This window comes from Neomonachus schauinslandi, chromosome 9, assembly GCF_002201575.2.
Source record: "Neomonachus schauinslandi chromosome 9, ASM220157v2, whole genome shotgun sequence".
Taxonomy (NCBI): Eukaryota; Metazoa; Chordata; class Mammalia; order Carnivora; family Phocidae; genus Neomonachus; species Neomonachus schauinslandi.
In genome coordinates this window covers 82,616,593-82,643,199 of record NC_058411.1, presented here as the reverse complement: position 1 = coordinate 82,643,199, position 26,607 = coordinate 82,616,593, and the positions used below count along the sequence as shown (strand labels likewise).

General features: G+C 38.1%; 1 protein-coding gene across 1 annotated transcript in view; it reads right to left on the bottom strand.

The window, feature by feature from the left end:
• MGA (MAX dimerization protein MGA) overlaps positions 1–26,607 on the bottom strand; it is a 109,656-nt gene that overhangs the window by 22,331 nt on the left and 60,718 nt on the right. The window contains exons 10-14 of the mRNA XM_021695610.2: positions 8,802–9,028; positions 7,572–7,748; positions 6,898–6,970; positions 4,933–5,447; positions 2,405–2,555 (exon numbers count right to left, since the gene is read on the bottom strand). Coding sequence (XP_021551285.2) covers positions 2,405–2,555; positions 4,933–5,447; positions 6,898–6,970; positions 7,572–7,748; positions 8,802–9,028 — 1,143 coding nt within the window. The remainder of the gene's footprint in view (positions 1–2,404; positions 2,556–4,932; positions 5,448–6,897; positions 6,971–7,571; positions 7,749–8,801; positions 9,029–26,607) is intronic.

The window sequence follows — 26,607 nt, the reverse complement described above, 5'->3', positions numbered from 1 at the left end:
AGGGAACACCTACATTTGGGTTATCTCCTCAGAGATATGCAACCCTAGATCTCAGCACACAGTAGTGCACTTTGTCCTGTGCCCATCTTGATGGCCACTCTACTGGCTCAGAACTCCACTCCCACATGCATTATTTCAGATTCAGTATTTCCATTATAATGTTTCTGAGTATTTTTAATCTCCTCAGAAAATCTCCAGCCCCACACTAAACCATCTGTCAAGGCTGTTCAATTTATTTCCAAAGTACCAATTATGGTTTTTATCAGTGCTCTGGTTACAAAGTTGCAGAGATTTTCAGTGATTTATCCTAACCGATACTAGCCATGAGGTCTATTATTTTTAGTGTTCAGTTTTGCAGATCCATGTATCATGTTACAGCAGAAACACCTACACTGTTACCCTGATATATCTGTAATCCTATCAAAACCGTAAGTTTTATAAAAACAGCTGTACAGTAGGTAAACCAGCTAGTAACATCTAAGCCTTACCTGGTCTCTGGCTCACTGGTGGACTCCCATCAATTCCCGAGAGTATAATGGGAACAGAGCCCAGAGATGAAGTTGGTGTGGTCACCATGGAGGAAGATGCAGCTGTGGTCACCACGACTATGGAGGTGGAGGCAGTGGAAGCAACAGGAAGAGTTATAGTTGGAGGAGATGCTACCAAAGACTTAGGAAAAGCAACTGAAGCCACAGGGGTAGTTATCCCAGTCGTTTTGATAAGGTTCACAGTGGCTGTAGACTGGGAAGGTGTTACAGGGGTGCTGGTATTAGTTTCAGAAACCTCAACAACCCCTGCAGTGGTGGCACCAGAAGAGTAAGTAGTTTCTTTAGTTCCCACGTCAGAAATAGCAGTCATAGGTGTCACAGCAGTAACATTCTCTAAAAACACTTGAGGGGTGGTAGTAGTGACAGCAGCAGTCACAGGGCTGCACACCTGAACTGGCTCAGAAGAAACCACAGGTGTGACGACCATTACTGGAGAAGGTCTGATACTGAACTTCTGTGGCCCTGTTAGGGGTTGGGGTGTGCTAACTCCAGGTATCTTCTGCTGCAGGGCTCCAACTTTACTCATCACAAACTGTGTGAACACACCACCAGGAGAGGGTCGAGCCGCTGCAAATAAAAATTTGCAGGTCAAAAATCTTCAGTTCTCATATTTTATCCTCTTAGTGATTGTGTTTATCAACATTTATTGCGCACCACTGGGTCAATTTCTTACAGGTACCACCTACCTGCATGGTATGTGCCAATTTCCACCCACGGAAATCAAACACTTCTCTCAAACCAAACCAAACCTTTAAAATACTATGAAAGGGATTAAAATTGGGTGTTCCTACCAAGATTCTTTTGACTGTGCAATATAGCCAAATTGCCAGGACACTAAAAAGACAATATAGCAGCACACAACTTCATCATCTAAAACAGTGAAGAGAAAGTAAGGAGCATTTTTTCTCCCCTAACTCTAATTTTAAAACTTGTTTCACCACTTCCTCCTGTCCCAGCACCTCCACCTCTTTATTACTGCTATCCTGTTATGAGACAGTGAAGTTTTACATATTTCTAAAATGTATAAAGACACTTTTCAAAAGAGGGCAGGATAGGACTTAAAAATCACCAGTTAAAGCTGCTTTGTTTAAAAAGGTAAAATGGGGTCTTTTTAAGGCACCAATGCTTGTCCTCCATCTTCATATAACTCCAGCTTTCAGCCAGATATTTCAATTTCCCATCAGAGGAATAAGAATACAGCAATGGACACTTACACTTAATATTCCTAAACAGATTTGTACAAAAAGAAGAATTCAATAAACTGACTATATACACTCTAAATACTAAAACACAAATGCTTTCAAGAAGGTAATTTATTAGACTCTAGCACCGAAATGTTAAACAAATGAGGTTTTCATTCACAGAACAGGATGAATAGAATAAATCAACACTTCCAAACTTATGTTTTACAAGAGCCTTTTATTCTAAGCCTATACTACAAACTCAACTCCCTTGGGTATGCTAGCTCCTTGGGTTTCCTAAGTTCAAGGAACATACATTTGATGGGTTACAAAAATACCAGTGCCCATAAAAGAAATATTAAATTACATAAAATATTTAAGAAAAGTCTTCCCTTTTTAAAATCAAAATTAAAAACCTAAGTCTTCTCTATATTAATAAAACCCATCTAAAAGTCTGGAAATAACTATTAACTAGAGTTCAATTCGTCTACTATCATAGGTGATCAGGAAGAGTTACCAAAAACAGACAAAAGTTAGGCAAGACAGACATCAAGAGTATGAATAATGCCAAATTCTACATTTCTCTAATTTTCACAATCTCCATACCGGGCCAGTATCCCCTGGCCAAGGACCAAGGCACAGGCCTTTCTAATACATATATACAGTCCAACTTACCAATTGGTCTTTTTGCCGGGACAAATGCCTTCAGATTCTTCCCAGGGCGATTTGTTGTAGCGCCAGAGGAGGATGCCGTTTTGCAATTGGATGTTGAAGGCAACAGGGTACGTGGTTTCCTGGATGCAGCCACCTTGGCATTGGATGCTACCTTGGAGATGACAGTACTGAGGGTTGAGAGGTCCAGGACTGAGGGTCGCAACCTGCCTGTGATATAAGCAGCTAGCCTATTGGCTGGATGCAATGCCCCCATCTGTCCCAATAGCAACTTAGCCTGCGGGTAACTCTTACCATTAACCTGAAACAAGTGGCAAAGAGAAATTCTGTAAAGATAAAATTCTCTTGCTAACTTATCTCCCTTGACAGGGGTTTCATTTTTACAAGGTTTTAAAAGTCTATCTTTCAGATTTAAAGGGAAAAAGAAACGGACTTTTTCCATTAAATATAAAGTCTGAGTATTAGAAGGTGGGAAAAAAAAAAAAGCTGCCATCTGATATTCTGAACTAATCTCATCTTCATTTTGGTAGTTTGGAAACAGAGTATCTTAGAAACCCATCATATCTGCTCCTAGATTTGTGAGAGATACAGTCAAATCTAAGGAATCATCCAACAGTTTTACTTAATAAGCAATTCTGGTTAAACTATTAACAATCACCAGCAAAAAATGAATAACTATGTTCCACAGAATCTCTCTGACAAGACCAAGGAGGCATAATGAAGCCCTCTCAAGGGTCTTTTCAAGCATCCCTCATATTTGAAAAATATATGGTGAGTCTACTTTTAAGTTATAAAAGGCCATTGTTTTAATATCCTAAGCCAAAAGGTCCCCTCAGTTTTTAGTTTTCAAAAACTCAACTCTGAAGATCCTATCATCTCTTGGACAAAACTTGAGCTCAAGATACATGCTAGGAGAAACTCAATTATAACTTTACAAACAATCACTGAACCATCAGAAGAAAGTAATCAATAAATGAGGTAAAGATTTTTCTCTACTGCCTGAGTTGACATATTACCCATCTGGGGCAGCACAATTGCTTTTTTAAAAAAGAAAGAAAAACAAAACCTTCCCTAATTTTCTTACCCATGTTCTCAAAGTCCTATTCCTAGGTGACTAGAGAAGACATTCTTTTCTGTTCCTCCTTTCCATCACTGAAAAGGGGGAGAGGGTGAAGTGGTGGAGAAACTCCTACTCTCTAAATTGGTAAAGAGAATAGCTACAGAAAGCCACCCTCTCCTCAAAGACACAAAATTACACTTTACTACTTAAGTGAAACCATGATTATTCCCAGATAGATCAGGAATACCTCTGCCTTGAGTTTGATATATAGAATGTGATCTTTCCATCCTAAAGGAAAATTTACTATAGTTTTTCAGGGTCTCTGGAGGTCTAGGTCAGATACCCTTATCTTCTCCTTGGGGACCTGCTCTGAAGACTATTCAACAGCTTCCCTAAAGCCTACATTACAGTGGCCTGACTGCTTATGCAAATTCTTATTTTATGGCGGCTTTCTGAGTCCTAGACAGGAGAAGAGAACACAAATTTCTATTCCTGTATTTCAGGGGGGGTCAAGTCTCACTAGAAATAAGCTCAGTTAAGTCTCTGTTCTCAAAGTATCAATCAATAAATGAAATATGAAGAAAACACTATTCTCCTCATTATTAAGAGTTTAAGAAATACGAACAGAAGCAGTTACATAGCACCATCAAGAGTAAACTGCAATAAAAAGTTTTTAATTAAATAGATCAGTCATATTATTAATGGGACAGTCCACAGCCCAGAGAAGTAGTCAAACTAGTAAAGTGAGTAACCTTATTAGCAAGAATGTCAGACACTTCCACCCATTTGCTACTCTGACATAAAAGTGCATTTAATATCACTGAGCAAGAGGAGAAAACCTTTTTAATTACATTTTAATTTAAAACTTCTCCTTCCAAGGATTTTCTAGATGCCAGTGTAATTTTACTAATATAACCTGCTTGAATTACTAAACAGGAAGGATTTATTTGTACTATGACAATGATTATATTAGCAAAAACCCTACTATGGACCAAATAAAGAAAAAAAAAATGAACTGTGGCTCCATTTTTTAAAGTTTTATACATCTGAGTAACACCTTACAAAATTAAAATTTTCTCCAAGTTTCCAAATATATACTGCTCTCTTACAATCAATTTCCCCCTTGTTTTGTTTTGAAAGCTATTTGTTAATAATAATCCCAAGAACTAGACGGAACTCCTTAGTATCCTGTTTAGTTGTCAAAGTATCACTACAGCCCAAGCAATAAAATTGAAGACTGGAAATAAAATCACAAACTAATACAGGGCTCTACAGTTCTGTTTGTAAATTTGTCAAAAATTCACTCTAGGTAAGCATCTAAACTAGGCCTATTACAAAAAGAGATGATTTTGTCACCCAGTTCCCAGGAAATGTGAAGATATATGATATAACGCCCACAAAGGGCTCTGAAAAATCAAGATGTTACCTAAGTAGAAAAAGGTGCTACATCCAGATTAAAGGTAATTCTCACCTGGATAAGCCCAGATGTGCTTGAACTGGGTTTACGTTTATAGGCCACAAGCTTCCCTGCAGGAGAAAGCCCTGCATAAAAAGGCAGACCTTTGCCTCCATGTAATCTCTCCCTCACTGAATCCAGGGCATCTGTCTGCACAGGAGAGATATCATCCATTTTCCCAGGGGATAATGGACCATCAGGAGTCTCTGATCCAGATTTCTCAGCCATATCATCTTGGTCTTGGCATGATGGCATAGAGATTTTCACACGAGAAGAATAAACAGGAGGGTTCTTCTCACCCCGGCTCTTTCGCTGAGAAGCCAACTCAATGATGAAGCTGCCCACCTTAAGTGACTGTGGCATGTTGCTATTGATGTGCTGGGATAAGATGCTCAAAATCTTGTTCCGATCCTCCTCCCAGTTGCAGTCTGAGATGATTTCTATCAGTTTGGTGGGACCACCTGGTGACCTCTGATGCACATAGGAGGTAGAGGATTCCCCTTCATTGCAGGAAGATTTCCAGCTTTTTTCTGATAAGGAATTGAAAGATATTTCTGCATCACAGCATTTTGTACTGAACTTTAAAAGATTTTTAGGGACACCCAGGTGGATCAGTCAGTTAAGCATCTGCCTTCGGCTCAGGTCATGATCCCAGGGTCCTGGGACTGAGTCCCACATTGGGCTCCCTGCTCAGCAGGGAGTCTGCTTCTCCCTCTGCCTACCACTCCCTCTGCTTGTGCTCTCTCTCCAACAAATAAATAAATTTTAAAAAATAATAAAATAAAAGATTTTTATTTTCCCTGGGTTCTCAGAAAAGTGCCAATGGCACAGAAATTGAGCACCTGCTCAGTGTCTGAATCCCATGTACTTTCAGTGGTAATTTAACAACTCACAATTTGGGACTTTTCCATGAAAAAGAAATAGTCCAGAGAATCAGACTATAATAGGATATCCTGCTGCCAGGGGTCACTAATAAAAAGAGAGTCCCACCTTAAGACTGCTCTAAAAAGCCATGACTATTATGTAAGTGTTACCTTGCAAACAAAGCATGACCTACAACCAAGGTTAAGATTTGATATAGTTTAGTGTTCTGCTATCCATACAGGAAAAGCAAAGACACTTGCAAGATGCTTTGTAACATATGATGGGTCTACCCATCAATCCTAAAGAACAAGAGAGAGAATATTGTGGTTGAAAAGTGTTTTCTACTTCTAATCTCTACTGCAAATACTTCTGAATTACTTCTGTGACTCTAGATATGACTGCTCCATTTCTACATTATGTGAAGATTATTTAGCTCACCAGGTATTTATATTCATGACAACATGTTAACTGGATGTCTATTTCACTGGACACCTAGATTTCTACATCATAGTCTCCCAACCAATGTTCTAATGACAAGTATGTCAGGATATAGATGCCCTCAGCCTTCAAGGTGGTTGTGTTCTCAGACAGGTTCTCTCCACCCCAGCAGCCTCCCCCACATAACCTCAATATGCTATAAAAATAGTATCACTTTCCATGTGTATTAAGCCATAAAGGGGAGGGGGGCGCACACCTGGGTGGCTCAGTCAGTTAAACGTTCAACTCTGATTTCGGCTCAGGTCATGATCTAGGGCTCCTGGGATCAAGCCCCACACTGGGCCCCATGCTCAGCTGGGAGTCTGCCTGAGGACTCTCTCTCCCTTTCCCTCCACCCCTACCCCAACTTGTGCTGTCTTTAAAAAAAAAATAAATAAATCTTTAAAAAGAGAGAGAAGCACTAACCGTATCCTAAGTGTCTCTTGCAATAACATGCCATATCAACAGGAATGAATTTTATTTCTAAGGAGTGATAAACAGACTGAATAATAGGAAAAGACCTCTATCGTCTCTATTTTTAGCAGAATCTAGAAAAGGGGTAGGTAAAAATGCTTTGGTGTATGCGTGTGCCCTCCTTAATTACTATAAAATGATTTGAGACTTAATTTTCAAACAGACCTTGCGATTTATCAGAATCATCCTCTAGGTCACAGGTGATTGGTTTCAAGGGCTGCTGTTCAGAATCAGGCTCCTAAAGAAGGAAATAACACAAATACTTCAACACATAATTATTACCAATAGAGACTAGGACATAAACATTGAATCTCTCAAAGAAGGCTGAAATAGCAGAAAGACTCAAGTGTCAACAGCTTCACATCTACATGCACAGCTGCACTACTATCATATAAGCCTTGGCAAAAACAAGTAGCCTTGCTCTCTAATGTCCTTGACAGTAACTGAGTCACCAAGAAAAAAATTTACACCACACTTTATAGTGTATTCTAGTAAAGAAGGAAAAATATTTGATGTTTAACAGAACAAGCTTCAGTTAATCTAAAAATTCACCAATGCAGACACAAATCCTAATAATTACAGATAAAGGATTTAATAAAAACCAGAAATGTTTAAACTTTTAAAAATTACTTCAGCTTCAGAAAGAATAGTACTTTAAATAACCTTAAGGGACTGTTCTCTAGAACAGGTATGCAGAGAAACAAATTGATATGCACATCACGTAAGATTTCTCTGCCCCACAAGAATTACTCCAAATTATTCTGATAGTAATGTAAATTCTAATACCAGCAACAGGGAAATGGAAGTTAAAAAGACAAATTATGCAATAAGTAAATCACCTTTACACTACAGTTCTCGGGACTAGACTGACATGAGCCCTGCTGCTGAAATGATGGGGATGGTGATGGTGACGGTTGTCTCTGTTCCTCTTTTTTTCGTTCATATACTCGAACTCGGGCACAAGTCATCATACTCTCAAAGTACAAGTAGACTGGATCCTTGTCCTCTTCCCGAATCTGTAAGTTTCATAAAACAAAACATTCCATACACTGGGGAAAAAACATCCTAGACTCCAAAAGGAAAAGAATGTTTAATCTTTATTTCTATTACAACATTCGAAATTTTTAAATGTAAATTTTAACAAGTACAGTTAATATGTGCTAAATCTTGGGCAGTCAGAAAAGATCTGGTTCTTTATCAAGAAATCTCAGATCACATCAGAGAAGTGCTTCTCAAATTATCGGCAATGAGGATACATTTCTGAATTACCAGTCCAACACAGACTGATCCTTTTGTAAAATAAATTTTTAGAAAAACAAAAGACATGTAAAATACAAGCCCAAGTTTTTTAGTATTAGATTCAGTACACATACAATTATTCTATCAAGTATCTGTAAAAAGCTTCTAAATATTTACTCTCATTTTCTATATTTATTTCATCATAACCTAGTAACAAGTAGTTCTGTATCAGCACAAAGACCACACTGAATAGCATTGCACTAAGGCATCTTTCTTCAAAAAGACTGAAGACTGAAATGCATTTAATAATGAGAAATGCTTAAACTCTTAACAGAGGCATCAGCTCTTTTACCTATCAATCTTCATAGTCATGTATCAACTATTATTTAAATCCTTTACTGTTACTGTATATAAAGAAGTCAGCTTTAAAAAGATCAGTTACTTCTTAAAACTTTTCTTAATGCTCTCCTACTAACAATATGTATGCATTAAGTCTCAATTACTCAATATTCTACACTACAGGAAGAAGAAGAGTACCTTTAAAAGACTTTTGCTAGTCATGTTTAAAAACAAAAACACAACTTTATATAATCTTCCTGAAGAGAGATTTGGCTATCCTTAAAAATAGCAGTAATTCTTAGTATATTCACTCCACTTTTAATAATATTTCTAAAGTGCCAGCAATTAAGCTGATTAAATAAGATTGATGCTTACAGCCGTATTACTTAAAAGCAAAATGATTCACAGAATATAAACCAAAAATCTTGAAATCCATTATCTTTACAAATGGTTTATATAACTTGCAACAAAAGATGAAAACCTGGGCTTACCACAGGATTGGGTTTGGGAGTATATGCCCGTGCAGGTTTAATTCCAGTGAGCACTTTGCCCTTCACAGTAGTAGGTAAAACTTCTGGCTGAGGCAACAACAATGGCTTCATAGGCTCAATGACAGAAGGTGTTGGGATATAAACTGGCTCTGGATCTACTTCACCTTCTACTTTCACCCATAATGGGTAATGTCGAACAGGCTGCTCAGGCTCTGTTTCACATATAGCTTAATAAAAAAGAAGGATAAGATTTTAAGTGACTTTAGCAACAAAAGTTCAGAAGCACTGCCAAAACAAAATGTGTTTCCTCACAGGAAATGAGGAAATGAGTTTCATAACTCATTAAAACAATCTAACAGATGCCCCCCTAAAAAACCTTTGGTTGCCATCATACACCTTAATTTATTCATCTATTAACAAATATTTGTTGAATACCTATTATAAGTCAGATACTGTTTTAAGCACTAGAGGGAACACAGCTATGAATAAAACAAAGTTCTTGCCCGCACAGAGTTTATAGGAGAAAACAAATTTAACATTTAATATCAAGTAATAGTAAGTGCCACATAGTAAAATATAGCAGGGTAAGGGATGAAGAGTTAACAGGAGATGCTATTTAGCATGATCAGAAAAGGCCTTCTCTGTTACCCTGAAAAGATCATCATTCTATGCTACACTATTTTACAAATAAAACAAGTATCTACTGAGCCTCATTACATACTTATATGAAACACTTAGGGCGCCTGGGTGGCTCAGTTGGTTGAGCAACTGCCTTCGGCTCAGGTCATGATCCCAGGGTCCTGGGATCGAGTCCCGCATCGGGCTCCCTGCTCTGCGGGGAGCCTGCTTCTCCCTCTCCCACTCCCCCTGCTTGTGTTCCCTCTCTCGCTGTGTCTCTCTCTGTCAAATAAATAAATAAAATCTTTAAAAAAAAAAAAAAAGAAACACTTAATACGTTTTAACTTATTTAACTATCACAATAGCCCTGTAGACATTATTATTCCCATTTTCCAGATGCTGAGGTTCAGAAATCCAACAATAAGAGGCAGAACCAGGATCAAACCCCATCAATCTGGCTCCAGAGACACAGCTGTTACCATAGCTCTCTAACAACAAAATGTACTCAAAAGACAGCCTAAGGTGCCTGGGTGGCTCAGTTGGTTAAGCATCTGCTTTCCACCTAGGTCATGATCCCAGGGTCCTGGGTTCGAGTTCCACACCAGGCTCCCTGCTCAGCAGGGAGTCTGCTTATTCCTCTCCCTCTGCCCCTTCCCCCTACTCGTGCGCAAGCACTAGCTCTCTTTCACTCTCTCAAATAAATAAAATCTTAAAAAAAAAAAAAAGGACAGCCTGAACTCAGCATAGGAGCAAAAATCTATCAATGGAAAAGCAATGAAACCAGAGATGAAATCATACTATCAAGAAGGTCTACACAAAATAAAATAGGCATTATTTAATCATAAATGGAAGATCTAGGTTAAGCGGAAGCTGGCTTTATTCTCTAAGTAAAGTGCCCATTCCCATAAAGACGACAGCTAAAGAGAAACAAAGACTGTATTCTGCATTTTAATGGTCAGTCCTCAGAGAAGACTTAGCTGGTTCTAAGCCTAAAATCCAAAATCTTTGCCTACAGTCACATAAAATATGACTGAGCAGCATTCACATTTAATTCAAACATTTAGCTCAATTATCCTAACAAAGCTGAATCAAAATTGCATTTGCTCTGAACATTAAGACTCCACTAAAAAACAACTTTATCTAAAGGGTCCCTAAGGCTAATACCATTCAGAGCATAACCACAAAATGTTGAATAAATATGTAAAGATTAAAACAGGGAGGAAAAAAATTTTCAGAGCTAGTAAGTACTTGACCCAATTATTCTGCTAGTTAGCAGTCTGTGTAGGCAGATAGCGCTAGGGATCCCCATGGGGGAAAAAAAACCAGCCTTGGCTTTCTTAACGTCCTTTTAGGCCCCCAGCCATTCTGTGACCTGTACTACTTGCCCAAGCACACTTCTTGCAGAACTCCCTAGGTGTTGGAATTACCCCCCCCCCCAAAAAATGGCAAAAACCTCCACAGTTAAGGATTTTAAGAGAACAGAGGGAATGCAAAAAGTAACAGTCTCTACCAGACCAGGAATTAGCCTAACCCTCTCAGCAACAATAAATCAATGATAAAATTCCTTCCCAGTGCTGTTTCAAAAGTAAACATTGACCTAACACATACCACACATTCTTGAGTCATTTTTGCAGGATTCAAACCCTTTTGAGCACTCCAACAGTAGACTAACTGGAACAGAGAACTGATGATGTCAACCCTTGCTGGCCGGCCCTCATGGCTTCAATTAGGACCTGGATTCTGTGAACCAGGATGACTTTTGCCCCAGTTCTATACAGAACTCTCCTTTGTCAAGCCCCTTCATGAATATGTATGCGCCCTTAGCTTAAAACTTCCATAATTTTGTTGTTCGTGTGGACACAGCTTTAGGAAATAGTCCTGGTGTTCTCCTTACTGGTATGGAGTAAAACCTTTACTCTTCCCCTGTTCTTTGGTTTGGTTATGTCTTTAGCTGGACAACCAGCAAGAGGCAAACCCAATTCGGGTAACATCTACTGTCCAACTTTTATAACCTAGTTCATTTACTCACATAATTCACAAAAGCTTCTAACAACACCCTAGTATTTATATATTTCAATGTTTACTATGGATCAGACTTTGCAGATATATAATAATGAACAAGAATGACAAAAATCCCTGGCTTCGTGGAGCTTACATTTAAGTTGGGGGAAGAGGGAGACACAGGCAATAAACCAGACAAGGAAAATACGTTGGATTGTAGTGAGTGCTTATGAGGAATGGGGGAAAAAAAAAAAAAGCAGAGACAGGAAATAAGTAGTAATGTATAGTGAGTGAGCATGTACGACTATGTATTTTGAGGGGGGAGAGTTGCATTTTTAAAAGGGTAACCAGGGATGCCCCCACAAAGGAGGTGGGTATTAACAGAGGTTCAACCACTCATTTGATAACAACTTTATTTTCTAGTGTTGCTAATTAGTTCATACACATATTAATTCTACTACAAAAGTAAAGCTGCCTTCAGGACAAACACTATAGACAACTTTGATCTCTTTCAATCATCTTTAAGGCTTTTCCAAGCCTTCGTAAAGCTAAGGATTCTACTAAGTAAAGGTCCCTTTCCAACTTTTTCTTTTGAAAATAATAGCTACAAAATATACAGTACAGTACTACAGAAGAAAACCTCTTAAAATATTTTAAGACATCTTAATTCCTCATAGGAAATCAAAGACAACTCTAAAGTTTCAACTATAGATAAATGGGAAAATGGTGTTCCAGTAAACAGAGGACTTCATAAAAGGAGCTGATTGGGAAGGGTAGAGTTCAGTTCTCTTTAGGGCATGTAAGACTGATGTGCCAGCAACATATCAAACAGGGCACACAATAAAAATCAGAACCGTCAGGGCACCTGGCTGGCTCAGTTGGAAGAACATGCGACTCTTGATCGATGGGTAAGGAGTTTCAAGCCTCATGTTGGGCAAAGAGATTACTTAAAAAAATAAATAAGAACTTAAAAAAAAAAGATGAGAACTGTCAGTGGCAGAGCCTACATCTGAAGCCATAAAAATGGACAGACTCCACACAAAGGCAAGAACAACAAACCAATTCCTTATACTTCATTAGCTCGCTGTGCACTTGATTCCTTTACACTGCTAGGGATCAAAGATACAGTACTTCTCTGCTCCCCTTCACAATATACCAGGGATCCTCCTACCCTTCACCTAAAAATCCAGAAAAAAAAGAGCTACTTAAGGAGAGAGCCAGAATAGCGCATATCCACAGAAGCCAAGAACAGAAACCTGTTTCAAGAAGTGGATAGTATCCCCTTATTTCTATTTTAAACGCTTCCTAATATTATCTGACCAAGGTCCTCTAACATTATCAATGTCTTCTGGGTTCTCAAAAAGCCTTTTGTTCATGACACAACATTATGGCACATTTGTTACTGTGGCACTTAAAATTACAATAAAGAGGGGCATCTGGGTGGCTCAGGTCGGTTAAGCATCTGCCTTCAGCTCAGGTCATGATCCCAGGGTCCTGGGATTGAGCCCCGGTCGGGCTCCCTGCTCAGCGGGGAGTCTACTTATCCCCCTCCCTCCTCCCCCCACCATGCTCATGCTCTCTCCCTCTCTCTCAAATAAATAAGTAAAAATCTTTTTAAAAATTACAATAAATACATATTTATAGGGTTCCCACATATCTGTTTTGTCAAATTGAGAGTAACCTCTTAAGAGATGGACTTCATTTTAATTGTCTATATCTTACCTCCTGTCACTCTTAGCACAGTTCATAGCAGTTGCTCCAGAAATGAATAATGTTAGACACAGAAGTCCCACAAAACTGCTATGCTAATAATCAGCATACTATGTATTCCTCTCCCTCCCATTTTTGTATGCCTCTTAAGCCTTTCTATTGTGAAATGTAATATTCAGTTGATGCAGAAACAATGTATATACAACTTAAAACATATTAACAAGTATATACCCATATAAACACTACACAGGTCAAGAAATGAAATACTGCCATTAAACCCAGGAGCCACTGAATGCCCTTTATCAATCACAATTCCTTCCCACAAAAGAAATCACTTAAATGATAGCTACCTTTTCACTTTCCTTTTTTAAAGCCAAAGTACATACCCCTAAATATCACAGCATAATTTTGCCTGATTTTTAAATTTATATAAATGTAACCACAGAAATACATTATTTTGCCTGAGTTTCCTTTCACTCAACACTGTATTTGTAAAATGCAACTATGCTGTTGCACATACCTAAATAATTCATTTATTTTTACTATGACGTACTACTCTGATTAGTCATAGTATTGTTTATTCATTCTATTATTAAAATATCTGGGGTTGTTTTCAGGTTTTAGCTACTGTGAATCATGGTACCCTAAATAATCCTAAAAAAATGCAGTTCTGCAGATTACTCTGAAGTCAAACTATTAGATCAAGGGCATGTGAATCATCAAATTTAATAAATATTGCCAAACTATTTTTCCAAGTAGTTATACCAATTCACATTTCCATCAGCAGTGTATGAGAGTTCTCATTTATCAACATTTGATATTATCATATAATTTTAATTATAACCATTCTGGCAATCATGCAGTAGAATCTTGCTATGGATTTACTTTGTACTTCTCTGACCATGAATGAGATGTTCAACATCCCTCTTCATGAAGTACCTCTCAAAGTCTTGCCCATTTTTTATGGGACTGTTTGATTCTGATTAATTTATAGACCTCACTACATATTTGGATATAGATTCTTAGTCAGATATTGCAAATATCTTTTCTCTCACTGTAGTGTACATTTTCACTGGCTTAATATCTTAAAGACCTAAATTTCCCACTTTAATTTGTAAGGAATGTTTTCTTCTATCATGATTAAGAAACTTTTCCTAGGGGTGCCTGGATTAAGCGTCTGCCTTTGGCTCAGGTCATAATCTCAGGTTCCTGGGATCGAGCCCCGCGTCAGGCTCCCTGTTCATTGGGGAGCCTGCTTCTCCCTCTGACTGCTGCTCCCCCTGCTTGTGCTCTATATCTCTCCCTCTGACAAGTAAAATCTTTAAAAAAAAAAAAAATACAAATCTTGAAAATGAACATTAGAAAAAAAAATCTTTTCCTAATATGAGATCATATATATATATCTTCTGAAAGTTGTATTGCTCAGCTTTCCACAATTAGGTCTATAATCTCAAAGAAATTATTTCTATGTATAGTAAATAAAATCAAGTCTCACTCTTTCCCATATGAATATTCAATGAGCCTATCACAATTTAAAAAGATCATCCTTTCCGTATTCCTCTGCCAATTAAGTGTCCACATATGTCTGAATCCATTCTACTGACTTACTTCCTTTATACCCAAGCCAGTATCACCCTGTATTATTATGTGGTCATTTTACATGTTCTGACACATCCAATACAGCAAATTCTCCCACCTTGTCACTGTTCAAGATTGCCCTGGCTATTTCTAGGTCCTTTGCATTTCCAAATAAATTTAGTTTTTTTTAAAGATATTATTTATTTTGAGAGACAGAGAGAGAGCACAAACAGGGGGAAGGGGCAGAGAGAGAGGGAGAAGACGACTCCCCGCAGAGCAGGAAGCCCAGGCATGGGGCTCGATCCCAGGACCCCAGGATTATGACCTGAGCTAAAGGCAGACACCCAGCCGAGTGAGCCACCCAGGGACCCCTCAAATAAATTTTAGAATTGGCTTTTGAAGTTTCACATAAAAAGCTAGGACTGCAATGAAATTACAAATAAAAATGAGAAGTGACACCTTTACAATATTCAGTTTCACTTGCTTCCCCCCCACACTCCCAGTCAAGATTGGATGATGAGAGGATTCTAGGAAGATTAAAGAACAGGTAGCACCAAGAAATCTGTCTGCCCATTCATAAACAACAACTGCACTGGGAGAAGCTGCCTGATGTAACTATTTTGGAATAATTTGGAATTCTGGAGCCTGTTAAAGGCTTACAAGTTCCAGGGGAAGAGTTGGCATGGTAAATGGTCCTTAACTGTGGTCTATTCTAGCTTTCAGCACAGTAGCAGCTGCCCATTCCCCCATCTTCTAATCACTTGGCAGGCAGCTCTGTGCGTGTTCCAGAAGTAGCTTGCAGCTTGTGGGAGGCAGGCAAAAAGGGTTCTGTCCTCCAAACATCAGGGATCTCTGATGGTGGATTGCTTCTAATCAGAGGCGCACAGAGGTAGGCAGCCATTGTTGTTGCACCTCCCCCCACTACTGCAAGCCCTCCCCCCATCAGTCTTAAGTGACTTCCAAGGAATTTAAAGGGCCAGCACCCTTTATCCCCTTTAGTTTTTTACTTTTTCCCCTTTCAAGAGCCAGATATTAAAAATGAGAACATTCAAAACCAACTGACTATGCATGCAAACAAAAAGGCTCAGAGAAGGGGCGCCTGGATGGCTCAGTCGTTAAGCTTCTGCCTTAGGCTCAGGTCATGATCCCAAAGTCCTGGGATGGAGCCCCGCATCAGGCTCCCTGTTCCACAGGAAGCCTTCTTCTCCCTCTCCCACTCCCCCTGCTTGTGTTCCCTCTCTCGCTGTGTCTCTCTGTCAAATAAATAAATAAAATCTTTAAAAAAAAAAAAAAAAGGGACAGAAAAAACCAAAAAAAAAAAAAAAAAAAAATATAAAAAAAAAAAAACAATAGTAAAAAATATCTAGAAAACACATTAAGCTTACATATACATCAAGATGATCCTTAGTAGAGACTATGTATAACAAAACAAAAACAATAACAAAATATATAAACTCTAGGGAAGGAGAATCTGATTTCCAGAGTTACACATTATTAGATTCAAAGGTCCAATGTTCCACAAAACATCACAAGGCATACAAAGAAAAAATAAAGTATGGCCCATTCAAAGGGGGGGGGGAAATCAACAGAAAACTGTCCCTGAAAAAGAGCTAATGGTAGATATACCAGATAAAGACCTTTTAAAAACGGTCTTATAAACATATGTCCAAAGAAATAAAGATGTGGAGAAAGTCAAGAAACTGACATATGAACAAAATGGAAATATCAATAAAGAGAAAACTTGAAAAGAAACCAAAACACAATCTTGGAACTGAAAAGTACAAGAACTAAAATGAAAAATTCACTAGGGGGATTTAAAGGCAGATTTGAACAGGCAGAAGAAATAATCAGTGAACTTGGAAGATAGGACAGAGAAAATAATGAAATCTGAATTAAAGATATAAAAGACATTAAAGAAAACAAACAGTGCCTAAGGGACCTACCACACACAATCAAGAGGACCAACATACACATGATGGGAGATCTAGAAAGAAAAGAGAATGCGGCAGCACAGTGATTATTTGAAGAAATAATGGCTGAAAACTTCTCAAATTTAAAGAAAGACATAAATATAAACATCCAAACAGCTCAACAAACTCCAAAATGAACTCAAAAACACCCACACTGAGATACATTATAATCAAACTCTTTAAAGAGAAAAAACAAAGAGGGAACCTTGAAAGCAGCAAGAGAAAAACAAAAGGGATCCTTAACAATATGAGCAGATTACTCATCAGAAATTTTGGGAGCCAGCACACAGTGGGCAAATACATTCAGAGCACTAAAAAAAAAAAACTATCAACCAAGAATCCTACATGTCGGACAAAACTGCCCCCCAGAGTGAGGAAAAAAGTAAATTTTCAGATAAATAAAAACTGATGAAGTTCAGGGCGCCTGGGTGGCTCAGTTGTTAAGCATCTGCCTTCGGCTCAGGTCATGATCCCAGCATCCTGGGATGGAGACCTGCTCAGCGGGGAGTCTGCTTCTCCCTCTCCAGTCTGCTTCTCCCCCTGCTTGTGCTCTCTCTGTGTCAAATAAATAAATAACATCTTTCAAAACTGATGAAGTTCATGACCACTGAACCTACTTGCAGGAAATGTTCAAAGGAGTTCTGCAAGATGAAATGAAAGGACACCAGACAATAACTCAAAGCCATATGGAAAAATAAAGATCTCAATAAAGGTAAACACATGGGCAATTATAAAAGTTAGTATTATTATACCAATGACTTATAGCTGTACTTTGTTTCCTACAGGATTTAAGAGACTAATACATTTAAAGAAAAAAACCCATTATTAGTGTAAAAGCTACTATTACTTTAACTTTGGTTTGTAACTCCAAATTTTGTTTTCTAGATAATTTGGGAGATTAATAATTTTTTCTAAAGTTTGTTTATCTTTTCAAGCACACAATGTATAAAGTTGTAAAACTGTGTCATGAGCAACTGAAAGGGGTAGGAAGGGAGTTGTAAAGGAGAGTTTCTGCATGTTATTGAAGTTATAAATTAGAGTCTTATAAATTTAGGATGTTAAATGTAATCCTATGGTAACCACAAATAGTTATACAATACACATTAAAGAAAATGAGAAAAGAATTTAAACAATGCACTACAAAATACCTACTAAACACAAAAGACAATAATGCAGGAAATAAGGGCCAAAAAGGCTTCAAAGCATATATAGCAAATATACAATGAATAAGAAAAAGAAAGCACAATGACAGAAGTTCCTATCAGTCATTATTTTAAATGTAAATGGATTAAATTCTCCCATTATAGACAAACTGGAAGAATAGATAAAAACACATGATCTAATTATACCTTGTCTACACAAGACCCAAGATCCAAGGACACAAACAACTTGAAAGTGAAAGGCTAGGAAAAGATACCCCCTGAAAATAATAACCAAAAGAGAGTAGGGGTGGCTACACTAATACCAGACAAAATAAATACTAAATAAGAAAAAGCTGGGGTGCCTTGGTGGCTCAGTCAGTTAAGTGTCCAACTCTTGGTTTCGGCTTGGGTCACGATCTCAGGGTCATGAAATCGAGCCCCACACTGGGCTCAACACTCAGCGTGGAATATGCTTGAGATTCTCTCCCACACCCTCTGCCTCTCCCCCCAGTTGTGCACGCTCACGCTCTCAAATAAAATCTTTAAAAAAAGGTTGCAAGAGACAAAAAGAGAACATTATGTATTAATAAAAGTTTCAATACATCCAGAATAAGTAACAATTATAAACATGAATATATCTAATGACAACCCATCAAAATATATGAAGCAAAAAAATGATTTGAATTAAAGGCAAAAAACAGTTCTGCAGTAATAGCTGGAGACTTCAAAACCCCACTCACAATAATGGATAGAACAATCAGACAGAAAATAAATAAGGAAAGAAAGGACTCAACACAATCAACAAATCAGATCTAACAGGCATATATACAGAACACACCTTACCCAACAACAGAATACACTTTCTTCTCAAGTGCATATGGGACATCTTCTGGGATAGATCGTATGTTAGGCCACAAATTAAGTCTGAATAGACTTAAAAAGATAGGTATCATGTAAATTTTCTCTGACCATAAGAGGATGAAGTCAGAAATGGGTAACAAAAGGAACACTGGAAAAAATCACAAAACTGTGGAAATTAACATACTTTTAAATAATCAATGGATTAAAGAAGAAATCACAAGGGAAATTAGAAGATACTTAGAGACAAAGGAAAACAAAAATACAACTACCAAAAATACAGACACAGCAAAAGTGGGTCTATAAGAAAAATGTGATAGTGGGCGCCTGGGTGGCTCAGTTGGTTAAGCGACTGCCTTCGGCTCAGGTCATGATCCTGGAGTCCCGGGATCGAGTCCCGCATCGGGCTCCCTGCTCGGCAGGGAGTCTGCTTCTCCCTCTGACCCTCCCCCCTCTCATGCTCTCTGTCTCTCATTCTCTGTCTCAAATAAATAAATAAAATCTTTAAAAAAAAAAAAATTTGATAGCTCTAAATGCTTACATTAAAAAACATTAAAGACCTCCCAAATCAACAACCTATCTTAACAATTTAAAGAACTAGAAAAAAGGAACAAAGCTAAAAAGAGAACAATAAAGACTATAACAGAGATAAATGAAATACATAATAGAAAAATAATGACAATCGGGGCACCTGGGTGGCTCAGTCGTTAAGCATCTGCCTTCGGCTCAGGTCATGATCCCAGGGTCCTGGGATCGAGTCCCACATCGGGCTCCCTGCTCGGCGGGAAGCCTGCTTCTCCCTCTTCCACCCCCCCTGCTTGTGTTCCTGCTCTCGCTATCTCTCTCTCTGTCAAATAAATAAATAAAATCTTTAAAAAAAAAAAAAGAAAGAAAAGAAAAATGACAATCAATGAAACCAAAAGTTGCTTCTTCAAAGAGATCAACAAACTAGTAAAAAAAAGAAAGAAGTCTCAGACTACTAAAATCCAAAATGAAACCTACTAATTCTACAGAAATAAAAAAGATTAGAAGAGAGTACTATAAACAATTGTAAACCAACAAATTGGACAACCTAAATGAAATGAACAAATGCTTAGTAATACAAAATCTACCCGGGGAAACAGCCAATCAGAACAGACCTAAAACTAGTAAGGAGACTGAATCACTAATCCAAAACCTACCAACAAAGCCCTGGACCTGAGAGCTTCCCTGGTAAATTCTACTAAACATTTAAAGGACTAATATCTCAATCATTGTTAAACTTACCCAAAAAACTGAAAAGGGTACATTTCCCAGCTCAGTCTATGAGGCCAGCATTACTATAATACCAAAGCCAAAGACATTTAACAAAAAACTACCTACCAATATCCTTTATGAATACTGTAGCAAAATTCCTCAACAAAATACCTAGCAAACATTAAAAGGATTATACAACATTATCAAATGAGATTTACTTCTGGAATGCAAGGAAGGTTCAACAAATAAAAATTTATCAATGTAATATGTCACATAAACAGAATGAAGGTTAAAAAAAAAAACCCACACGATCATCTCAATTGATATAGAAAAAGCATTTGACAAAATTCAACACCCTTTTATGATTAAAAAACACTCAACAAAATAAGAAAATAGGAAATTACCTCAACATACTAAAAGCCATATATGAAAAAGCCGCAGCAAACATCACACTCAATGGTGAAAGGCTGAAATCTTTTCCTTTAAGATTAGGAATAAGGCAAAGATGCCCACATGCACCACTTCTATTCAACACTGCACTTTTAAGTTTGACTCAGAGAATGTGGTAAGAAAAACAAGAAACAAGAGGCATCAAAATTGAAAGGAACAAATAAAATTATCTGTTTCAAGGTAGTATAAATTTTTTTTTTAAGATTTTATTTATTTATCTGACAGATAAGAGACACAGCGAGAGAGGGAACACAAGCAGGGAGAGTGGGAGAGGGAGAAGCAGGCTTTCCACGGAGCAGGGAGCCCGATGCAGGGTTCGATCCCAGGACCCTGAGATCATGACCTGAGCCGAATGCAGACGCTTAATGACTGAGCCACCCAGGTGCCCCCAAGGTAGTATAATCTCATATGTATAAAACACTAGAGGCGCTTGGATGGCTCCATTGGTTAAGCATCTGCCTTCAGCTCAGGTCATGATCTCAGGGTCCTGGGATAGAGCTCCATGTCCAGCTCTCCTTCTGCTCCCCTCCTCCCCCATGCGTGCACTCGCGCGCACACTCTCTCGCTCTCAAATAATTAAAAACAAAAAAAATGCTGAAGATCTCTCACACACACACACACACACAGTGAAAATAAATGAATTCAGCAATGTAGCAGGATACAATGTCAACAAAAATCTGTTGCATTTCTATACACGAACAATAAACAATCTGAAAAGGAAATTACAGAAACAATTCCATTCACAGTAACATCAAAAAGAACAAAATACTTAAGAGATTAACTTAATCAAGGAAGTACAGACTTATACAACTACAAAACATTTCTGAAACAAATTAAACACAACAGAAACAGAAGCACATCCCATGCCCATGGATTGCAAGATTTAACGTTACTAAGATATCAATATTACCCAAAGCAATCTGCAGATTCAATGCAATCCCCATCAAAGTCCCAATGACATTTTTTGCACAAATAGAAAAATCCACTCTAAAATTCATATGGAATCTCAATTCATATGAATAGCCAAAAAAAAAAATCTTGAAAAATAACAAAACTGGAGTACTCATACTTCCTGATTTCAAAACTTACTACAAAGCTACCATAAAAATAGACCAATGGAATACAACGGACAGCCCAAAAATAAACCCTTGCATATATGGTCAATTAGTTTTTGAACAAGGGTGCCAAGACCATTCAGTGGGGATAGGACAGTCTTTTCAACAAATGATGCTGGGAACACCAGGTATCCACATGCAGAAGAGTGAAGATGGACCCTTACATAACACCACATACAAAAAATTAACTCAAAATGGATCAAGGACCTAAATGTAAGACCTAAATCAATAAAACTCTTAGAATAAAAAACAGAACAAAAGCTTCATGACACTGGATTTGGCAATCATTTCTTGGATACAACATTAAAGGCACAGGTTAACAAAAGAAAAAAAGACAAAGATTCATGAAGATTTTTTAACTTTTTGTATCAAAAGACAGTAACCAAAAGTAAAAAGGCAACCCACAGAATGAGAGAATTTTTTGGAAAACACATTTTGATAAGGGATAATACACAGAATACAGGGAGAATTCAAACTCAACAACAAAAAACCCCACAAACAACCCAATTCAACAATGAGGAGAAAACATGAATAGGCATTTCTTCAAAGCAAACAGACAAATGGCCAATAAGCACATGAAAAGATGCTCACCACCACTAATCATTAGGGAACTGCAATGAAAACTACAATGAGATACCACCTCACACCCATTAGGATGGATACTATCAAAAAAAAAAAAATAAGTGCTGGTGAGGATGTAGAAAAATCAGAAGCCTTGGGCACTGTTAGTGGGAATATCAAACAGTATAGATGCTATAGGAAACAGTAGGACCATTCCTCAAAAAATTAAAAATAGAATTACAGTACAATCCAAAAATTCCACTTCTGGATATATGCCCCAAAAAACTGAAAGCAGGGTCTTTTTTTTTTTTTTAAAGATTTTATTTATTTATTTGAGACAGAGAGAATGAGAGACAGAGAGCATGAGAGGGAGGAGGGTCAGAGGGAGAAGCAGACTCCCCGCCGAGCAGGGAGCCCGATGCGGGACTCGATCCAGGGACTCCAGGATCATGACCTGAGCCGAAGGCAGTCGCTTAACCAACTGAGCCACCCAGGCGCCCCGGAAAGCAGGGTCTTAAAAAGATATCTATACACAGCAGCATTATTCACAATTGCTAAAACGAGGAACCAACCACAGTGTCCATCATCAATGGATGAATGGATAATCAAAATATGGTACAGACATCAATGGAATATTACTCAGCCTTTAAAAAGGAAGGAAATTCTACAATAAGCTGTAGCATCAATGAACCCTGAGGATGTAGTATTGAGATGAAGCAGTCACAAAAAGACAAATGTTGAATGATTCCACTTATATAAGTATTTAGAGTAGTCAAAATCATAAAGACAAAATAAAATGGTGATTGCCAGAGGCTGGGGGAAGAGGGAAAAGACTTACTGTTTTAATGGATTCAGTTTCAGCTTCATAACATAAGGAAAGTTATGGTGATAATGGTTATTACATAACAGTGTGAACGTACTTAATACCATTGAATGTGTACTTAAAAATGGTTAAGATAGTAAAGTTTATGTTGTGTGTATTCTAACACAATAAAAAAAGGTTTTTTTTAAAGAATGGATGTTGAATTTTCATCAACTTTACAGCATTTGCTGTTATCATAAAATTTCTCTCCTTTAATCTTGTTAAAAATGTTCTATTATCGGGCGCCTGGGTGGCTCAGTTGGTTAAGTGACTGCCTTTGGCTCAGGTCATGATCCTGGAGTCCCTGGATTGAGTCCCGCATCGGGCTCCCTGCTCGGCAGGGAGTCTGCTTCTCCCTCTGACCCTCCCCCCTCTCATGTGCTCTCTCTCATTCTCTCTCTCTCTCAAATAAATAAAATCTTTAAAAAATAAATAAATAAATAAATAAAGTTCTATTATCATTTTAAGTAACATTGTATCCCTGTATAAAGAAAAATTTAACCTAGATTTTACAATAAATTTCCTGTTTTTTCAGTTATTAAACAGGCAGCAACCTGTTTTTCCCTTTTTTCTTTTACAGCCTTATTGATCTATAACATATAATACCACACATACAACTTGACGAACTCTGACATACATATACCCCTGTGAAACCATCACAACAATTAAGACAGTGAAGGTAACCATCAACTCCAAGATTTCCTTGTAATTGTAATTATATAACCTCTTTATAATCCCTCCATTTTTCCCTCTGCCTCCAACATCCATCCCAACCCTGTCTAGGCAACCACTGATCTATATTAGTTTGTTGTTGTTGTTTTTACATAGATAGAATAAAAATGTTAACTTGGGGGGAAGGCTGAAGCCAACTGCTTCGTTCAGCATAATTATTCTGAGACTGATCCTTGTTGCTGAGTGTATCAATAGTTTGTTTCATCTTATTGCTGAGTAGTAGTATTCCACTGTTTGTATCTATACCAAATGTCTTTATCCATGCACCTGTTGATGGACACCTAGGTTGTTTGCAATTTTCCTGCTATTACAAATAAAGCTGTTTTGAGTACCCACATACAAGATTTTATGTGACATACACTTTCATTTCTGTTGAATAAATGCAAACAAGTGAAATGACTGTGTTTTATGGCGGGACCTATTTTTTTAACGTTTTAAGAAACCACCAAACTGTTTTCTAAAGTGACTATACCATTTTACATTCCTACCAGCTATGCATGAGAGTTCATATGCTCTATATTCTCATCAGCATTTGGTATGGTCAGTCTTCTTAATTTTAGCCAGTTAAAGATATACGGTAGTATCTCCTTGTGGGTTTTTTTTTAGCTGGGTACAGTGTACTTTATTGATGGTACATAACAAGGCAGGGTTCCCCTTCTCCAGGGAATGTGGGATATGAAATTGTGTAGAGGTCGAGACATTCTCAGTGTGGTGGGGGAGGAGTTGGGGCAAGGATTCTCCACCTCTCTTTTCTTGCTCTTGCTGGGGCTGTTAGTACAGGGGGCTCTTATTCCTTGGAGGCCATGCAGACCATAAGGTCCACCAGCTGGTTACTGTAGCCAAATTCATTCTCATACCAGGAAATGAACAAAGGTGGAAGAGTGGGTGTCAGTGTTAAAGCGGCAGGAGACAATATCATCCTCTGACGAGGCCCCCCAAAGCCTGTTTACTCCAACCTTCACCATCATGTCTTGGCGACAAGGCTGGCACTGCACCAGAAGATGAGGCTATCTGTTGATCAGGGAGGAGCAGAGAGCCTCCTTGTGGCTTTAATAAGCATTTTTTAATGACTACTGATACCTTTTCATGTGCTTCATCTTTTGTTTTTTTTTTTTTTTTTTTTAGATTTTATTTATTTATTTGTGAGAGAGAGAATGAGAGACAGAGAGCACGAGAGGGAGGAGGGTCAGAGGGAGAAGCAGACTCCCCGCTGAGCAGGGAGCCTGATGTGGGACTCGATCCCGGGACTCCAGGATCATGACCTGAGCCGAAGGCAGTCGCTTAACTGACTGAGCCACTCAGGCGCCCTTCATCTTCTGTTTGTATACCTATTAAGGTCTTTTCATTTTTCTGTTCATTTCTTTAATTATTTTGACTGCCTTTTGAGTTTGTAGTATTTTGCGAATTTTAAGAATTCTTTATCACAGACAGGGCCACCTGGGTGGCACAGTCAGTTGGGCATCTGACTTCAGCTCCGGGGTCCTGGGTTCCAGCCCTGAGTCGAGTTCCCTGCTCAGCAGAGTCTGCTTCTCCCTCTCACTCTGCCCCTCCCCTAGCTCATCCTCTCTCTCAAATTAATAAATAAAATCTTAAAAAAAAAAAAAAAGGCTCTTCATTACAGATACAAGTCCTATGTTGGCTAGATGTTTTTTATAGTATTTCTCTTAGTTTATGGCCTGTCTTTTTAATTTTAACAGGTCTTCTGGAAAGCAAGTTTTTAATTGAGAAATTCAATTTCATTATATTTTCTGACATTTATGATCATGGTTTTGGTGTCCTATTTTAAAAATCTTTATGAGCCACAGGTCACAAAGGATTTTTTTTTCTTTATTTTCTTCTATACATTGTATACTTTAAAGTATTTACATTTAATCTAAGACATTAACTCTTAAATCTTGAAATAATTTTTATATATAATGTAAAGTCATGACTGAGGTTCTCATTTTATTTTTGGAGGCAGGAGAGGGTGATTTCTAGCTATCAAATTGCTCCAGATCCATTTGTTGAGAAAATCATCATTTCCTCATTAAACTGACTTGGCATTGTGCCAAAAATTCACTGCATTCATTGGTCTTGTACTTTTGTGTATCAACTTCTGAATTCGCTATTCTGTCTCACTGATCTCTAAGTCTTTATCCCAAATACTTCAGCTTTACAGTAAGTCTTAAAATCTGGTAGTGTAAGTCTACCAACTATGTTCTTTATTGAAACTGTCAAACAGCCAAGCCATTCTCAGTTCTTTGTTTTTCCATACAAATTATACAAACAACTTGAAAATTTCTACCAAAAAACGCTGCTGGGATTTTCATCGGAAGAGCATTTTTTTTAAAAATATTTTATTTATTTATTTGAGAGAGAGTGAGAAAGAGCATGAGAGTGGGGTGAGGGGCAGAGAAGCTGAGCAGGAAGCCCGACGCAGGGCTCAATCCCAGGACTCCCGGATCATGACCTGAACCGAAGGCAAATGCTTAACCGAATGAACAACCAGGTACCCCATGAAGAGCATTTATTTATTTATAAATCAATTTGTGGAGAATTGTATCTTACCAAGAGAGTCCTCAGATATACAAAAACAGTCTACCTCTAAATGTATTTAGTTTTTAAAAAGTGCTCTCTCAGGGTGCCTGGGTGGCTCAATTGGTTAAGCGACTGCCTTCGGCTCAGGTCATGATCCTGGAGTCCTAGGATCGAGTCCCACATCGGGCTCCCAGCTCAGCGGCGAGCCTGCTTCTCCCTCTGACCCTCCCCCCTCTCATGCTCTATCTCATTCTCTCTCTCAAATAAATAAATAAAATCTTTAAAAAAAAAAAAGTGCTCTCAACAATGTTTTGTAGTTTTTAATAAAAAGGTCTTAGGCAGGATGCCTGGGTGGTTCAGTTGGTTAAGCGACTGCCTTATCCTGGAGTCCTGGGATCGAGTCCCGCCATCGGGCTCCCTGCTCAGCAGGGAGTCTGCTTCTCCCTCTGACCCTCC